This window comes from Lissotriton vulgaris, chromosome 10 (genome assembly GCF_964263255.1).
Source record: "Lissotriton vulgaris chromosome 10, aLisVul1.2, whole genome shotgun sequence".
Lineage (NCBI taxonomy): Eukaryota > Metazoa > Chordata > Amphibia > Caudata > Salamandridae > Lissotriton > Lissotriton vulgaris.
In genome coordinates, this window is record NC_141698.1 from 705056533 (window position 1) to 705073653 (window position 17121).

A 17121-nucleotide genomic window follows, 5' to 3' on the forward strand; every position below is an offset into this window, starting at 1 on the left:
TGTACGAGCGCTCTAGAAATGCTTTTAAACTCAAACTCAAACTCAAAAGTCAGGCTTCCTATGGTTTGCGGTTGGAGAAGTCCTCAGCAGGCTCGTTGTTAGTATCTGCAAGTTTAGTAGTTTTTTTTAACTTTGGTAACTTGAAAAAAGCATATTCATAAGTCTAAACTTTACATGTTTTGCTTTAAAACCCAACTACGTTAACTGCAAGTGTTTTTTTAAACATTTGCTTTGTGGCAAATACGGAAATAAAATGGTAAATGCAAGACCTGCAGAAGCAGTATGTTAATAAGTAATGAACTCTTGGATGGTTGTGAAAAGGAGAATTGTTACTTCAATCCAGTGTGCTTAATCATTCCATAAGAGGATGGGGACAGTGGTTCAGATTTTATTCTAGAAGCATAACAGCAGGAAAACTAACGGAGTGAAAGAACTCTGAGTGAAGTAGGTGAGCAGGAAAGAGAAGTAGCGCGTCATAATGTCTATCTTAAAAGCTCCTTGAAGCAGTTCAGTCTGTAGTATGCTGTAAAGCAGGCTTCTTTAGCAAGTAGCTCGCGAACTACAGGTAGCTCTCCAGCTACCTGTAAGTAGCTCTCCTCTGTGCAGCCTGTGCAATCTTTTGCTTGATTGAATTAATATTAGTTTACCAAAATTGAGAAACATATATTTATTTTCAGAACTCTTAACCTGATATTTGGAGAAAGATGGCTGAATTTCCAAAATATAATTAAATCTGCTATTTAAATGATGAATCATGGGGCAATGGGGAGACGTTTTACAAATGCTATTACATACCAGAGGCATTGCTGCTATGGCTGTTATGAATTATCCATGTAGAGGCATTTCACATTGGAAAAACCTTTATTACTGCTGGCAATCACACCTGAAGTGATCGTTGGTAGTAATATTCCATATGATGGCCACTAATATAATCTTTTCTGATGTGCTCACTTTTACAACACTAAAAATATGTGTGTCCCTGGGTGAGTTTTATTGCACATACGTGTTTTTGCTTGTTCCCCCCTGGCATTTTTGGACTGTGGCTGCTGGCTTTTTGACTGAGTAGACTGAGGACTGCTAAGCATGCCCCAGTGCCAGTGTTCTAACCCCTTACAAAGTGTATGTCGAATTGGCTATCCCCAGTTGGCAAATACTGACCTACCCTGTGTCTAATAAGGTACAAAATTGCTCCCAGCCTGCCAAAGCAGACTGGAAGGGTAGTATTTGCTCTGCTAGTTCAACAATACATTCAAATCACTAGCAAAGCCACATCTTCCCATAAAAATATATGTAAGTCACTCCTAAAGAAGGCCTAAAGAGCCCTACAACACTGAGCTGTATATTGTTAAGTGAGACATGTTTGTGCTAATGCCCTTGCAGCAAAATCCCTCAAATTGTCGTTTTGCTGTTGAAAAGTTAGCAGCTCTATGGGCTAATACATGGCTGCAGGCTGACCCTCCAGCATGGTTAACTTCTGAATGGGGCTACCTAACTGGGTACCGTAACCTATCAAATTAATCATGTCAAATAAACATGACCATCTACCTAGATCGAATTTAATGTCACCATTAAAGTAAGTCAACTTTTAGAAAGTTGCCACTCTGTGCCCCAGTAGCCTCACACGGGCTACGACCCACAGATCGCTTTCTGCCCACTTTGGGAATTGTGTGAATGACTCCCAGGCTTAGGGTCAAACACAGCCTGCTGCAGGGTGAGGTGCTACCTCCGCTTCACTGGAAGTCACTCGGGTGTTAGCCCAAAAGGTGAGCTTCAAAGGGGAAGTCACCTTTGATAGGCAAATGGTGACAACACTCCCCAGGTGCTATATTTTGTTCCTTCATACTAGCTGGAGACAGGGCTAGAGAGGAAAGACCAGTGCCCAAACCAGTTTTTCTGTCGGCTTGTAGCCCACTGGTAGCCACACATCTAGGGTGGGGTACCAAGCTCCTAACAGCTGAGGAAGGTTGGCAACATCTTGGTAGTGTGCAGAATAGTGCACTCTGGGATTGTTAGGTGCCACACATTGCTGGAGAGTAGTCACCAGAAGGGAGTGGACCTGGTAGCCCATTGGCTAGTGACCTTGTGGTCCCCTTGGGGTGCTTTCCTGGGATAACTATGGCATGCCTGGTACCCTGAACCTCAGATCACACTGGACTTGGAAATAGTACTAAAGAAGGACTGCCCTGTTGCCCATGGAACTGTGCAAAGATAGGCTGCACCATCTGCTGGACTGCACCTGCTGCACTTTGTGCTAGCAAAGTTTGTACTATGCCTGTGGGTCCTAGCTCAGGGAAAAGTTGATCCTCCGCCCCAGACCAAAGCAGTGACTCGAAGGATCAGACTGCTGATCTCCTAGAACCAGATTCAGGGACAAAAGCCGCAATTTGCTAGCCTCCAGAGAAGATTCACAAAAAGTTGCCGCTGAACGCCCTAAGACACCGATCCTTGATGGCCAAAAATTGCACCCAAGTCAGAACGACCCGCCAGTGCCATCAGAGTTCAGATTTGTCACCCCAGAGGGACACCACCCTCCCTCAACGGATTTGACACCAATCACTGGGTACGGAGACCGGTAGCCCCACCGCAACTGGCCTTCTACTGTCTTGAAGAGTATGCTGTGAAACCCCGACCTTTGTGGCAAATGTCGTGTCTCATCACCCGAGGACCAAGGAATCACCACAAAGGCACCCCCGTTGACCACACCAACTAGAGCATCCCTTTAGCATCTTTTAATCTGGCATTCTTATCATAAGGACTACTCCATTAATATCTATAGCAGTCATGCTATAAAGGCTGGAACTGGATTGAAATTCTCTAGTGGCCAGTTAGCTGTTCAAATCTACCCAATTGGCCCCATACACCTCCATCAGGTTGGATTTGGTCATCCAAGCTGGGCCGGAGTAGCCAAACTAACTGACACACTTTTGAAAAGTTTCCAAACTTTTTGTTGACCAATGCTTGTTTGCGGTTGATATTAAAAGTAATAAAACTTTTTTTAAATGTATCTTAGGAACCCTCTGGTAGATTTTGTTCATCAAGGACTCTAAAAATGTATAAACATATAATCTATTTTTATACATTCATGTAGTGTTTCTTTTGTGTTGTGTGGCTTTCTTATTGTGTTGTTTGGTACTGGTAAATGCTTTACACAAAGTTCCTTTGTGCAAGCCTTGCTGCTAGAAAGCCATAGCTACGCTGAGTTGAGCTTAAGGTTGTTCAAATGAGCCCGAGTGGACCCAAGTCAGTTTTAAAAACTAAATATATGGTAGTTAGACCCCATAAGTCCTTCAGAGGTGACATATATTTGGACAAGGAGAAACTGGAACGTGTCTCCAGCTTTGAATATTTGGGAATTATGCTGGAAAGCAAGGCTTCCTGGGCACCGCATATCCAAAAGCAGAGGGCCATCCTCCAGCACAAAGCAGTGGCATCCTTCACAAGAGCTACACTCCCTGCTATGGAAGTATATAAACTTGAGTCCCATCCACCGGCACTTTATGGTGCCAATATATGGGGCCATGCCAACTGTGAGATCCTGACAGATTTTTCAGTCTATCCTGCATCTCCCTAGGAATACCCCCTGATCCCCATGTTATTTGATATAGCCCTTAAAAGGGAGGGTTGCTTTGCTAGGTGAAGACTTCTGCTATATTGGGCGAGGCTCTGGTCAACTGAGAAACTTGCACCTTGTAGGAACTCTATGAAGGAATTTTTATTTCTAGATAAGAGCACCACTTTTCTATGGTTAAGGCACATACAATAATGGTTCTCGAAGTTGAGAAGTTCTGGACTAACCTATGTCTTCCAAAAAGCAACTAAAACACATCTACTGGGAGCATGCATAGCAAAGTACCATTGTAATCCCTGGTTGGGGAGATTACCTCAAGAATTTTTATCTGTCAAGGCCATTCCATGTTATGATCCTTTTTAGGTTTCGCTGGGGGGCGGAGCCGTTAGGCTCCTCCTCCAGAGAAATCTATTGAGTACAGTAAGCACTATGGAACACGCCCCCCCATCCCATTGGCTAGCTCCATAAATGGAGCCTAGCCATTTGGCGAGGGGCCTGTCCATCAATGCCGGACCAGACACGGGGGCGTTCCCGAGATTCTTTGGCTTTTGCCGACGTCACGCGACGCCGGGAACGCCCCCGAGTCTGGTCCGGCCGGGCCGTGCTTGCTGCTGTCCTGGGCATCGTGAGTGTTTTTCCCCGGCACGTTTCCCGCCTCCCTCCCGCCGTTCGTGTTCTCTCCCGCCCCCCTCCCCCCTCACGCCCCCTGTGTCCTCTCCCGCCCCCTCCCGCCGTCCGTTCCTCTCCCGCCCCCCCCCGTGTCCTCGTAGGTGCTGACCCGGGAGCCGCACTGCCATAGGCTGACTCCCGGGTGCTTTGGAGGCTCGCCCGTTCTGCCGAAATGTTGCAAATAGACATCAGAAACAATTTTTTTTTAAACCCAATCTTTAATGGCGGGCGCGCAACCGCAATAACTACCTAACACCCTTGGTGAGGGAGGAACAGAAAAGTGATCCCCTCCCAAGATGGTACCAGCATAGTGACTAAATAAATCGTAATTTCGATGGCCAAACCCTTCGTTCTGAAGTGCTGTTTGAGACCTTATAAGGGCCGAGGAGCTTGTCTGAGATCCCGCCTTCGCTAAAGGGTACGAATGGAAAAGGGACAAGCGTCGCTGTGATCTGGAAGCGGCCATCTTTGGTGGGAAGAACATGTTTTAGCATTTTGATAATAATTATTCAGTATTTTTCCAATATAGGCAGATTATTACAAAGCGCGAAATTCTAATCCTCTAATCAGACCCTGTCTCTCGGTCTACAATGCTAGATTCCGTAGTAACTTCAGGCAGTCCACACCACTCAGTTATTGATGCACAACACTTGCCCTCTTATTGAAAAAGTATCATATCCCGACCATAAAACCAACCCATGATATTTCAGTAACTCCTCCTCCTACACGCCCTCGCTTGTTCCACACCTCCTATTCCCCTCCGGCCCCACATTACCCTGCGCGCCTAGCCCACCCTCCTGTCACCCACCCCTCTTGCCCCACCCTCTAGTAAGCCACGCCGGGGATGCCGGGAGGGCGGTGGGTGCCGGAAGTGTTTGCAGTCTGAAGTAACAGCGACCGAGAAGGAGGTGAGGGGGGAGTGGAGCCCCGTGGGTGCAGTCCAGGTGGAGGAGGGATACGTGGCACGGGGGGGATTGTGGCCAGCACTGGCTGGTGGGGCAGCAGGGTGGGTGAACAACACTGGGGTCATAACTCTGTGCTGCACTTGGTTAGAGGGCTGCGGTGGAGGCATTTATGATCAGGATGAGGCGAAGGTGCAGGAGATGGCAGCGTCCAGGAAATGGGCATGTAAAGCGTTAGCACCGAGTTGATGACATAATGGGTGGGGGGACTCGTGAAGGCATTAGAATGAGGAGTGGAGAGGAAAGGCAAGAATGGAGCTGTAGTAGGAGAGGGCATGAGAAGTGAGCGGTATCTCGAGCAGTGTGGGTGGACTAGAAGGTAATGGGCGTTGTCACTGGAGCGGCGAGGTAGTGTTTAAAGAGAGGGGAAGTGAAATAGGTGTAGCGGTGTAGCACAGTGTGTAGACGAAAAGAGTACGGTGCCCCATAAAGTCTTCATGTTTCCTGCCTTCGCTTTATAAGTATACCATAAGTAGTTTACGACTTTATTCTTCCTTTCCTTGTTATGTTCCTCCATCATCCTTCCTAGACCCTGTGACCATATCTTTATTGTCTGAATCGTGTTCGTGTCATAACTATGCAGACCTTTAGTGCTGTTACATCTGAACTTTGACTCTCATAGTGTCCTGTGTTATTCTCTGACGCCTTTGCCTGCCAGTTTTGTACCTTCCTGTCTTCTATATTTCCTTTTGGCGTATGAATGTCCCTTTTATGGCCTTATGGTTATCTTGTTTTTGTTGTCTGTCTCCAGTCTCTCTTTATCGTCCTGGAGATGTATTTCACAGGACTGGTCATGATGCTCCATGTGTGCCATCTAGAACCGCACACAATTCTCCAGATGAGTACTATAAAATATGCTGTGACTCATGCCCAGATCTGGACCTGATGCTCAGGCTTGGTCTCTGTACTTGGATTGTGTAAGCCTGGAGAAATGCTTATATTGGTTTATAGAGGACTTGGGGCAGTGATCCATTTTGGTGAGGAAACATGTCTCCAGAGAAGCATATACTAGTGTGACTCACTGCATAGCACCAGTACAGTTGGGCGTGACTGTATAATGAGTTCTTGTGTATTTTGATTATAGGTATATCCCCAGAACGCCATGCTGCTTGCGCATATTCCACCTGTGCATGAAGGGGCAAGCCTGGGGAGTGCCAGCGCCACATTAATCTGATAGCCACACTAGATCACATGAAACGCTTTAAAGGGACATATGGAGCAGTTCCAAGGTACCAGCATGGTAAAAAACAAATAACTGCACGTCTGCCTCTTACGCTTCATCATCCAACGCACTGCTACGCCTTGTTCTTTTAATTTAAGCACCACTTTATGAGAGTGCGTGTTTCCTCCAGCTGGCTCCCTTGTGTACTTCTCCCCCTCTGTGTTTCTCACTCATTCTGTTCCTGCCTTTCATCCTTTGTCATTTTGCTTGACCCAGCATCTCCTACCCATCCTTCGTTGTCAGTGTGCTCTCCCTACCCTCTCCTGCCCACCCTCCATTGTCCATGTGCTCTCCATACCCTCTCCTGCCTACCCTTTGTTGACGTGTGCTCTGCCCACCCTCTATTGCCCGTGTGCTTTCTTTACCCTCTCCTGCCCACCCTCCGATGTCCCTGTGCTCTCCCCACCCTCTCCTGCCCACCCTCTATTGCCTGTGTGCTTTCTTTACCCTCTCCTGCCCACCCTCCGATGTCCTTGTGCTCTCCCCACCCTCTCCTGCCCACCCTCTGTTGACGTGTGCTTTTTTTACCCTCTCCTGCCCACCCTCCGATGTCCGTGTGCTCTCCCCACTCTCTCCTGACCACCCTCTATTGCCCGTGTGCTTTCTTTACCCTCTCCTGCCCACCCTCCATTGTCCATGTGCTCTCCATACCCTCTCCTGCCCACCCTCTGTTGACCTGTGCTCTCCCTAACCTCTCCTGCCCACCCTCCATTTTCCGTGTGCTCTCCCCGCCCTCTCATGCCAACCCTCTGTTGCCCGTGTGCTTTCTTTACCCTCTCCTGCCCACCCTCCGTTGTCCATGTGCTCTCCCTACCCTCTCATGCCAACCCTCTGTTGCCAGTGTGCTTTCTTTACCCTCTCCTGCCCACCCTTCGTTGTCCATGTGCTCTCCTTACCCTCTCCTGCCCACCCTCTGTTGCCAGTGTGCTTTCTTTACCCTCCCCTGCCCACCCCCCGTTGTCCTTGTGCTCTCCCTGCCCTCTTCTGCCCACCCTGTTGCCAGTGTGCTTTCTTTACCCTCTCCTGCCCACTCTTCATTTTCCATGTGCTCTCCTCACCCTCTCCTGCCCACCCTTCGTTGTTGATGTGCTCTCCTTACCCTCTCCTGCCCACCCTCTGTTGCCAGTGTGCTTTCTTTACCCTCCCCTGCCCACCCTCCGTTGTCCTTGTGCTCTCCCTGCCCTCTTCTGCCCACCCTGTTGCCAGTGTGCTTTCTTTACCCTCTCCTGCCCACCCTTCGTTGTCCATGTGCTCTCCCCTCCATCTCCTGCCCACCCTCCGTTGTCCATGTGCTCTCCTTACCCTCTGTTGCCAGTGTGCTTTCTTTACCCTCCCCTGCCCACCCTCCGTTGTCCACATGTTCTCCCTACCCTCTTCTGCCCACCCTCTGTTGCCCGTGTGCTTTCTTTACCCTCTCCTGCCCACTCTCCCTCTCTCTCCTCCTCTAGCCCTCCTTCTCCTTTCCGCCCTCCCTCTCTTACCTGCCGCCCTCTCCTTTCTGCCTTTCTCACACTTTCCTACCTTCCCTCATGCCCTCACACTCCTTTATGCCCTCCCTCTCTCCTGCGTCTATTCCTTCCCTCCTGCTCTCCCTCTCTATCCTACACTCGCTTCCTTTTGAGCTTTCTTACTCCTGGCCTCTTTCATCCCTTCCCTCTCTCTGCAAATAATTGCATCATAAATGCACTCCAGATTTCTGTGTAAAGTAAAACACATCAACGTTTTACACATAATTCAATGAAGATACAAAACACCATTTATCAAAAGCTCAAACTTTAACAAAGGGAGTGCAGAGTAGGGAGTGCATAGAGCAGGGGGAGTGCAGAGTGCATAGAGTGCAGAGTGCGTGCAGAGTGCGTGCAGAGTGCATAGAGGGTGCAAAGTGCATAGGCAGTGCAGAGTACATAGGGAATGCAGAGTCCAGAGAGAGTGCATAAAGAGTGCATACAAAGTGCATAGGGAATGTATACAAAGTGCAGAGTGCATAGGGAATGCAGAGTGTATAGGGAGTGCATACACAGTGCAGAGTGCATAAGGAGTGCAGAGTGCATAGAGAGTGCAGAGAGAGAGTGCATAAAAATTGCAGAATGTATAAAGAGTGCAGAGTGCATAAGGAGTGCAAAGAGCATAGCGAGTGCATAGGTAATGCAGAGTGCATAGGGAGTGCATAGACAGTGCAAAGTGCAGAGAGAGTACATAGGGAGTGCAAAGTGTATAGAGAGTGCAGAGTGCATAAGGAATGCAGAGAGTGCATAAGGAATGCAGAGAGTGCATAGGGAGTGCAGAGTGCATAAGAAGTGCAGAGTGCACAGTGCATAGACAGTGCACAGTGCATAGGTAATGCAGAGTGCATAGGGAGTGCAGAGTGCATAGGGAGTGCAGAGTGCATAGGGAGTGCAGAGTGCATAGGGAGTGCAGAGTGCATAGGGAGTGCAGAGTGCATAGACAGTGTACTCTGCACTCTTTAGGCACTCTGCACTCTCTATGCACTCCCTATGCACTCTGCACTCTCTATGCAAAGTGCTGCATAGGGAGTGCAGAGTGCATAGGGAGTGCATAGGGAGTGCATGATAAGTGCAGAGTGCATAGGAAGTGCAGAGTGCATAGGAAGTGTGGAGTGCATACAAAGTGCACAGTGCATACAGAGTGCTGCATAAAAAGTGCAGAGTGCATAGGGAGTGCATAGGAAGTGGAGTGTGTAGGGTGCATATAGAGTACAGAGTGCATACAGAGTGCTGCATAGGGAGTGCAGAGTGCACAGGGAGTGCATATGAAATGCAGAGTGCAAAAAGAGTACTAGGGAGTGCTAGAGAGTGCCAAGTGACTGCAAAAAAAAGGAAATGGCAATGTAAATGACAATGCCATTTACTTATCTGTTTTCGAAACAAAAACATAAATACAAATTTTGGCATATACAATGCCAATAACTCTAACTTTTCCAAAGGCGAAACCATTGCATTGTAAATGCTTGTTTGGGCTTGCTGCAACAACAGAAGGCAAATAGTTTATACCTGAAGTTTCGCTATGGTACATTAGAAATAAGCTCTTTCACATCTAAGTGGTCAGCAGGAAGTCTGAGAGATGCCCAATGTGTTCCTTACCTTGTAAGGAGAATATTGGTCATGTGCTCTTCTTCTGCAAGGCCTGTGTAATTCCAAGAGCCAAGTGGATCTGACTGTTATGCACCAGGCTTGGCTTTAGATGCCAAACCTTTAAGGGCCCTGAAGAGTGACACATCAATTGACAGTGTGTCCTCTGTGAGCAGGTACTTGTTTGCAGTGGGGATATTGAGGGAAAACCAGGACCAGATGTTTTTATTTGCTTTTGAAACTGGATATTGGCTTTTATTGACTTATCCTTTTTCGATAAAGCGACCAATAAAGGGCACGCATTTGCACTTTACTAGGCCCACTATTAGAATGTTCATAAAATATCCTATGCATTGTCTGAAAATCTTTTTTTCTTAGAGGGCTAAAGCACTTTATTGTGATTCAACAGATTATTATCTTGTATTTATGTGCATTGTAAACCACTTGATGGTACTAGTGTCTCCACTTTCAATAGTTTTCGTATTTGCGGAGCTGCAGGTCATATGACCCTCTGGTTTTATGGCGAAAGTGAATTTTATTGTAATGACAGTATTGATCTATGAAGGTCTGAACTATTGTGATATTGGATTGTCTTTTTATGTGTATTGTTTTATGGATGAAATTCCGAATAAACATTTGACTGACCCCCAATCCTCAAAATAAGTAGCGCTTATTACAGAAAAAGTTGCAGACACATGCTGTAAAGGCTGTGAATACCTTTGTTTGTGCAAACTGTATTTTGCGAAACACGGTGTCCACAAATAAGATTTCTTCATTCAAGTGGTGGGTAGCACTACTGCACAGATGCAGGATGTTTGCCCATCAAATATGGTTGTCATGGATGGAGTTAGTTCAAACCATGGTAGTAAAACCAAAACAAAAAGCATGCTCCCACTTTTACTATCTCTTTTAACTGTTCGCAGCATGACCAGGGGCACTTCTGTTGGGTTGCCTTTTTATTTTTAGGTCTTGGCTATAGACCGCGTTACTTGTTTGTTGGATCTGTTATTTCCAGTGCATAGAGATGTACTTAAAGTAGGCATTGGGTCAGCCCTTCGCTCATGATTGGATGGCTTTCTTGTCTATTTTAGGTGTTTTGAATTAAGAGATTTCTTTCCTATTCTTGTGTTTTTCTGCCCTGGGGCATTTTGGGCTCACAGGGTTCTGATTAGATGAGTTGTATCCTTCCACTGCTGACTTGAGTGGACCCTTTGCTCTTTTTTCCGTTTCTTTAATTTAGAATGAGAGTGTATGGTTCTTTGCTCTCTGCCCTGCTTGTTTCTGTATGTCCCTTGCATGCATTCTTTTTACTGAACCCCAATGACCCATGCCTTACTCCCTGTTTTACATTTGTTTGTAATTATATTCTCTTTACAAGGGTCTGGCAGGCACATGGTAGCTACAGGCTGGCTGCTGCCTTTATTTGCACTTCTGTACACTTTCGCTTTCCTTGTTTCCCCTTTTAATGTATTGTTCTAACATGGTCTTCCATGTTAGAATGGTAAATTAAAAATGGCAACCATGTGCATGCCACGCTTGCGTCACAACACACAATCGTCATGATACACGCATGCATATGCATCACAATGCATTCATGTGCATTGGTGGCCATCGTGTTGTGGGTTCTGATAGGATGCAATGGGCCGTTATGGCAAAGGCGGGAGGCTGGTCTCTTAGAGCAGGGTCCTATTGGCTTTAGCAATGATTCTGTTACATGACAGCCGGTGCATATTGGCTGCATGTATGGCATGGGTCCGGTTTTGTCCGGTTCTGAATATTTGAAGAAAAGTATTAATTATTTTTGTAGCTGCTGCTGGATTTGTTTGGGCCTGAAGTTCGTGTCGGAACAACCTTCTTTTATCATTCTGTCTGGTCCTCCGTATGGTTTATATTCATTATAGCTTGAGATGATTTTATGAGCATATTGAAAATCTAGACCTTCTAGGCATGGAACAGCCTTGCCTATTGACTGTTGCAGTATTCCAACAGAAAGTTTGCTATTGTTCGCATTAGTAGTGCAAGTATAAAGTTTAACATAACATGAAACAACCAGCAGTGTTTGGGAAAACCCTTGTTGTATGTGAATGGATGCATTGGGAGCGAAGGTAGGGTTACATAAATTGGTTCACATTGCAGTATTGGGGCACTGTCTATACTTGTTGGTGGCTAGTTTGAAATCATTGTTTCTATTGGTCTTCAAAAAGCACACACCTTACTGTGAAGCAATGGGATTATGTCCAGTTGAGTGGCGAGCAAATCTGGATCATTTGCATTAGATGAATACAATAGACTAGTGTATGAAATATTGGTCAGTGTAAAATTTCGTCTTGGGGCCAGTAGAGTTGACAATTATATGATAGAGCAAATACTCTGTCATGTCAATGTTTCAGAATAAAGGGTGGGGTTGTGTGTGGGTGTGTGTGTGTGTGTGTGGGGGGGGGGGGGTCTGTGTGTGTGGGGTGTGTGTGTGTGTGTGTGTGTGTGTGTGTGTGTGTGTTTTACATATGGTCTACCAGTTCTCAGAGGAGAAGCCTTCTCATTATTTTATCATTACCAGCTGAGTCAGCACCTATTTTTAAGAGTCATTGTGCTGATACCTTAACCAATAGCTCTACGGTTTATTATGTGTACATTTTTAGATCAGAAATCATGGCAGAGGCACTGTGGAGAATGAGCTGATATATTTTGGTGTCCCCAGAGTAGATGCCACCCCCAAGATCCAGGGGGTGAAGAATGAGCGAATGAATAACACTGAACATCACAAGCCTAATGCATCTCAGCTAACCAAATGCCTGCTTACTCAATGAAACACAAAGAAATGTCATAGCCTGTTTCTCCTCTTGTTTGTGAGGTAAGGGTGAACTAAGCAGAGAATGTTGGAGGGTAGTGCGCTCTCTGTGTTGTTGAGCACAACATTGACATTTCGAAACAGAAGCAATGGCCTACAGTACCGCAAGTCCTAGAGTGATTGATCTCGTTCTCTCACCGTCACGCAGGATGTTTTCATGTGCAGGAGTATGCTCCAGGTTTTCCCAGATGTTGAGAAAACTGCAACCGGAACCAACTTAGCCCTTGTTGGAAGTGGTCGGACCGGGTTGCAGTCTTACACTTGTGGCCGCCACTGGGACGGTGCAGAGTGCTTCTTTCCAATTCACTTGGAAAATCCATTCACCTCCATGATGAGCTCTAAATGTACTTATGAATTCCAAGCGGAAAAAGCCAGTTGAACGCCTATAAGAAAGAGAACATAGACTTTCACTTTCTTTGTAGTTGGCAGTTGCCTAAACATTTGGTAGCATAATGTCTACACTGTTTGCTTGTAGTGTTTGGCAGACTTGAATAGTCCTACATGAGTAATGTGGTCTCTTCTGAATCGTGTATCGAGGGCATACTAAGAATGCAGACAGTGGAAAGTGACTTTAGTATTGGTACTTAACTGAAATCAAAGCTTTTGATACAAGGTTACAGTTTGACATTTTATCTTCCAGTGGATATACGTAGATTTCATAGCATATCTTGCGATCATGTGGTCATCAATGTTCTATCCTCATGTTCTTTAGATGATTTGTGAAGTATTGCCATGGTGTGGTGCTTCCGAGACACTATGCAATTGAAATAAGAAACTGATTTGAAATGTCATGATGCATAAACATATTCCCCTGAAAAAAAATTTGACCGCAGCATTTTTCGAATGCATTTTAGTTTTCTAATCCCCGCTCCTTAAGAGTCTTTAGGAACTTAATCCACTTTAGGAATCGCATCTCCGGAGTTATTTGTAACCCTGATGCTCACTAGCGACAGATGAAATTAAATTGTAGATTGTAGGACAGTCGAGCATTCTATCCAGCAGCCCCCAGGATCTACCTGGTGCCGACAACCTAAGGGAAACTGTGGCTGGCGATTTACTTTTGACAATCCTGAAGGCAAACCAGCAACCAGATTTGTTGTTTTTTCCCATGGGGGTAATTTGATGCTAACTCCACGAAGTAGGTGCAGTTGTGATGTACAATAAATAAATATGACCCCCACCCTGCTCACAGTTCTGAGATTGTAAAAATAGGGCAGTAAACACATTTTGATTTCGAGAAATAATCCTATACACACTTTGTATTTTAAGATGACATTCTCTGAAAATGTTGCATGAAACTAATCTGCTTTTGATTTTTGACAGGATATTGGATACTGGGTGCAGGTGCATCGCTTGGAGCACGGTGATGGAGGGATCCTGGACCTTGATGACATTCTTTGTGACGTAGCTGATGACAAAGACCGGGTAAGTCAAACTGTGTGTCTGATTTGTTTTCCATCTTCGAGATACTGTGAATGTTTGTGACTGTGATAACACAACTTAGACCGACCAGTAGGAGATACATGGTTGATGGCATTCTTACTGGGCTACGATTGACACACACCGGGAGGTGCCCAGCCTGAACAGCAGTTTGCTGCTGGTCTCATCTGCTTTATCCTAGCTTTGCTCACTGCCTTTTAATTGGTCTTGCTGACCTGAATTGTGCCCAGTCGATCTGCAGATTTCTGGACTTCTCAATGTTTACAAGGATCCCTATAAAGTGCTTTGGGCAGTAATGCTTACTGTGCTGTTTCCATTTAAACCCTTTTAGGATGTGTTTCACTTTTGACCCTAGAGGAGGGGTTTATTTATTTATAAAGTTTTATATAGCGCAAAGATGATCCCGAGGGTTATAGGAGTTAATCTGTTTCAGTGCTTTGTAAAAAGGGGGAAAAAAATCTCTTGTTGATTAGCTTTAGTCTTAAGCAGTAAGCGAGTTTCCTTCTAGAATGCCTAGAGTTGAAATGTGTTAGTTCTCCTTGTGCATCCATTGGAGGAAGAGCTTGGCTGTCTGTGGGGATTACCTGAAGAGGTTATGGCTCCTAGGCTCTTTGAGAGTGCATCCCTACTGAGGTCTTTCCTGGGGGAGTGTATCTTTTTATAGTGTGTGGGTTTCCAACATAGATCCAGGAGGGCTTGATTCCTAGTGGATTCTCATGACTGCCACCTCAACTAAATCTACATACAATTTATTTCACTTTAAATCATTTACATAGTGCCGTTCCTGAACATATAGCATCGATCTAGCCCTCCTGCACATATGTTGGACATCCCTGCTTATGCTAAGAAAATTGACTTACAGACAACAATCATCAGACATGGTGCTTTGCATTAAAGAAAGCAAACAGATGTGGCAGAAATGAGAGCTTGCAGAAGAGACCAGAGGTGGCCAGCCATTTGGCTCTGGAATGACTCTGGCGCCAGATGTCTTACCCTAGAATGCACTGTGCAAGAAATGTAAAAAAGTGATGGAGGGGAATGCTAGAATCTGTCGTAAACTATGAATATATCTTGGGTAGCATTTGTTTCCATTGTTTTCGATCTCGTCTCCGACATTGCCAAAAGCAACCAATTACAAGCAAATTAGACATATATTGGCACATTATAGGCCCTGCCAGTGCATAGCTTTAAAATTATCCTGACGACCTACCCCTCCACAAAGCAACACAATAGAATTCACCACCCATGAACATCCTGATTCATTGCAAACGATTGTGAGCATTAACTTGTGTTTATCACACGTTTTTCAGCAGCTCTCAAGCTGAGGTTTGCGTTCTACAAATATCTATACTTGCATATGCAGCGCTAGGTGGAAGTGGGCGATCTCCCACAGTCTCGATAGGAGAGGCAGGATTACATTTAAGGGAGTCGGATTGTGGCAATCCCCTACCAGTTCAGTATTATCAATGTTGTGGAGGTTTTGATAGGATTTTTCTGCAAGTGTAGCTGTCTCAGAGTACCACATCAATCCGTAATGATAGCATCATAGATTTATGTTTCTGCCATAGATATGTTTGTATTACAGGATTCATACATTGTGAAGATTTGCCAGATTGGTGGCGTAGGCATGTGTGACAGTCTTAAAGCTGTTTAGCAATTAGGAGTAAATGAATGGTAAACATTGTGTAAACACTTATGTGATGGAATGCACTCCATCACTGAGCATGCAAATGATTTACAGTTAAATTGAGCTAAGCCAAAAATACATAGGAACATATGTATGTGTGTTTATTTGCAGTAATTACCTTTGACAAAAATAACTGGCTTGCGGAAGGGCTAAACGACCGTAGAATGCAATGTGTGATCCTTGATTCATTCGAACATTCAAGCAATTTGTCTCAAGTCGCTGGTGGAAGTGAACCTGATGCATTTAAATCCTCCTGCTTTTGAATAACCGACCTTTGCGAGGTACCCCTGAGCATTTGGGTGTTTGTAGAATGCATGAAAACAAAAACATACTCACCCTCTTAACAAAAACATACTCCCCCTCTTGGCTCGATTCTAAAAATTTCAAACTATAGAATTAGATATATAACTAAATGTGTCTGCACAGATTCAAAGGTCTTGTGTTCAAAATGTTTTCCAAGAGTACTCCTGTGAAGCTAATGAAGTTACATATTGAAAACTTTTGTGAATTCCCATTTTCGTTCATGCGAATCCATTTCCTTATATGTGTAATTGTTGGTAGTCCATAAACCGAGCAGACCCTCATGAAATGGCTTCACCAAGTGCCAATTGCACTTTTAGTTGGTTTTATTTTTCCTATGCATGGAGAAAATAATCTTCCTGTGGAGAAACCCCTTCTCCTACACCCCTACCAATTTTGAGATTATTCCAACCGGTATAGGTATTTATCACTGTCCTTGTTATACTAAATGTGACCATTTGCTGGGTGGAAATTGGCTTAGATGGAGTTTGTGCACAACTACAAACTTACAGGTTTGGGCGTGTTCACAATTTCCAGGTATTCCTGCCATGAAATGTTTACTTCCTGCTGATGGGAGAAGACCTACTACCCCATAACAATATGCTGTACAGGAGAAATATGGATGAATCCGCGAATGGGGAGGGTTTGTGACTAGCAGAAGTCGTTTTCCGCTGGCAAATCAGGTTCTTTGCATGTGTAAGCTGAACTTACATGCCCAAGATATATTATGGGTCCAACCGGATATGTGCGTGTCTAAATATCGCTGCCACGTGCTGAAGGTGGAGGGGGGAGGCCTGCGTTTGCAGAGCTGTGTGGCATTGTACCAGAGGCTAAAATGGCTGAAAGCTGCATGTTTATGGGCCTTGTAAGAAGAGGTTGAATTACTCAAAGGTTTTTCATCTGACGAACAGCAGCTGTATGCCGAATATTGCAGGCATTTCTTTTAAGATTCCTTTTGAGATTCAGTATGTGCACTGACTTTATAGACCTTTTTTGTGTTTATCTCATGAGTTTAAGCTTTCGTTGGAAGAGAGAAAATTATGCTTTTGCTTGTCAAATAAATCATTGTTTTAATACAGTCCGTAAACATAGCAGGGCTAAAGAAATGTAAATCCGCAGGTCCATGGAGAGACCCTACTATATGTTTAGAGTACTTCTCAGTGCTACCTTATTGGAGTATTTCTTCATAACAGAGGCTCAGCAGGCATCAAGGGCAAGTACATCAGCTTGTTAGATTGTACTGCGGGGATGCATCTGGTCTCCATGGGAACCCCTCCTCCGGTGAGCTAAAGGCTACCCCTGTGAGCCATATGTGGTCTCGCATGCTCCAGATACT

At 45.1% G+C, this 17121-nt stretch overlaps 1 protein-coding gene across 7 annotated transcripts in view; it reads left to right on the top strand.

Moving 5' to 3' along the window:
- The window catches only part of PARD3 (par-3 family cell polarity regulator), a 1412997-nt gene that overhangs the window by 229262 nt on the left and 1166614 nt on the right, over positions 1-17121 (top strand). For all 7 annotated transcript variants that reach the window (XM_086941535.1, XM_086941533.1, XM_086941537.1 and 4 more), the window contains exon 2: positions 13682-13783. In XM_086941535.1, the coding sequence (XP_086797661.1) occupies positions 13682-13783 (102 nt within the window). The remainder of the gene's footprint in view (positions 1-13681; positions 13784-17121) is intronic.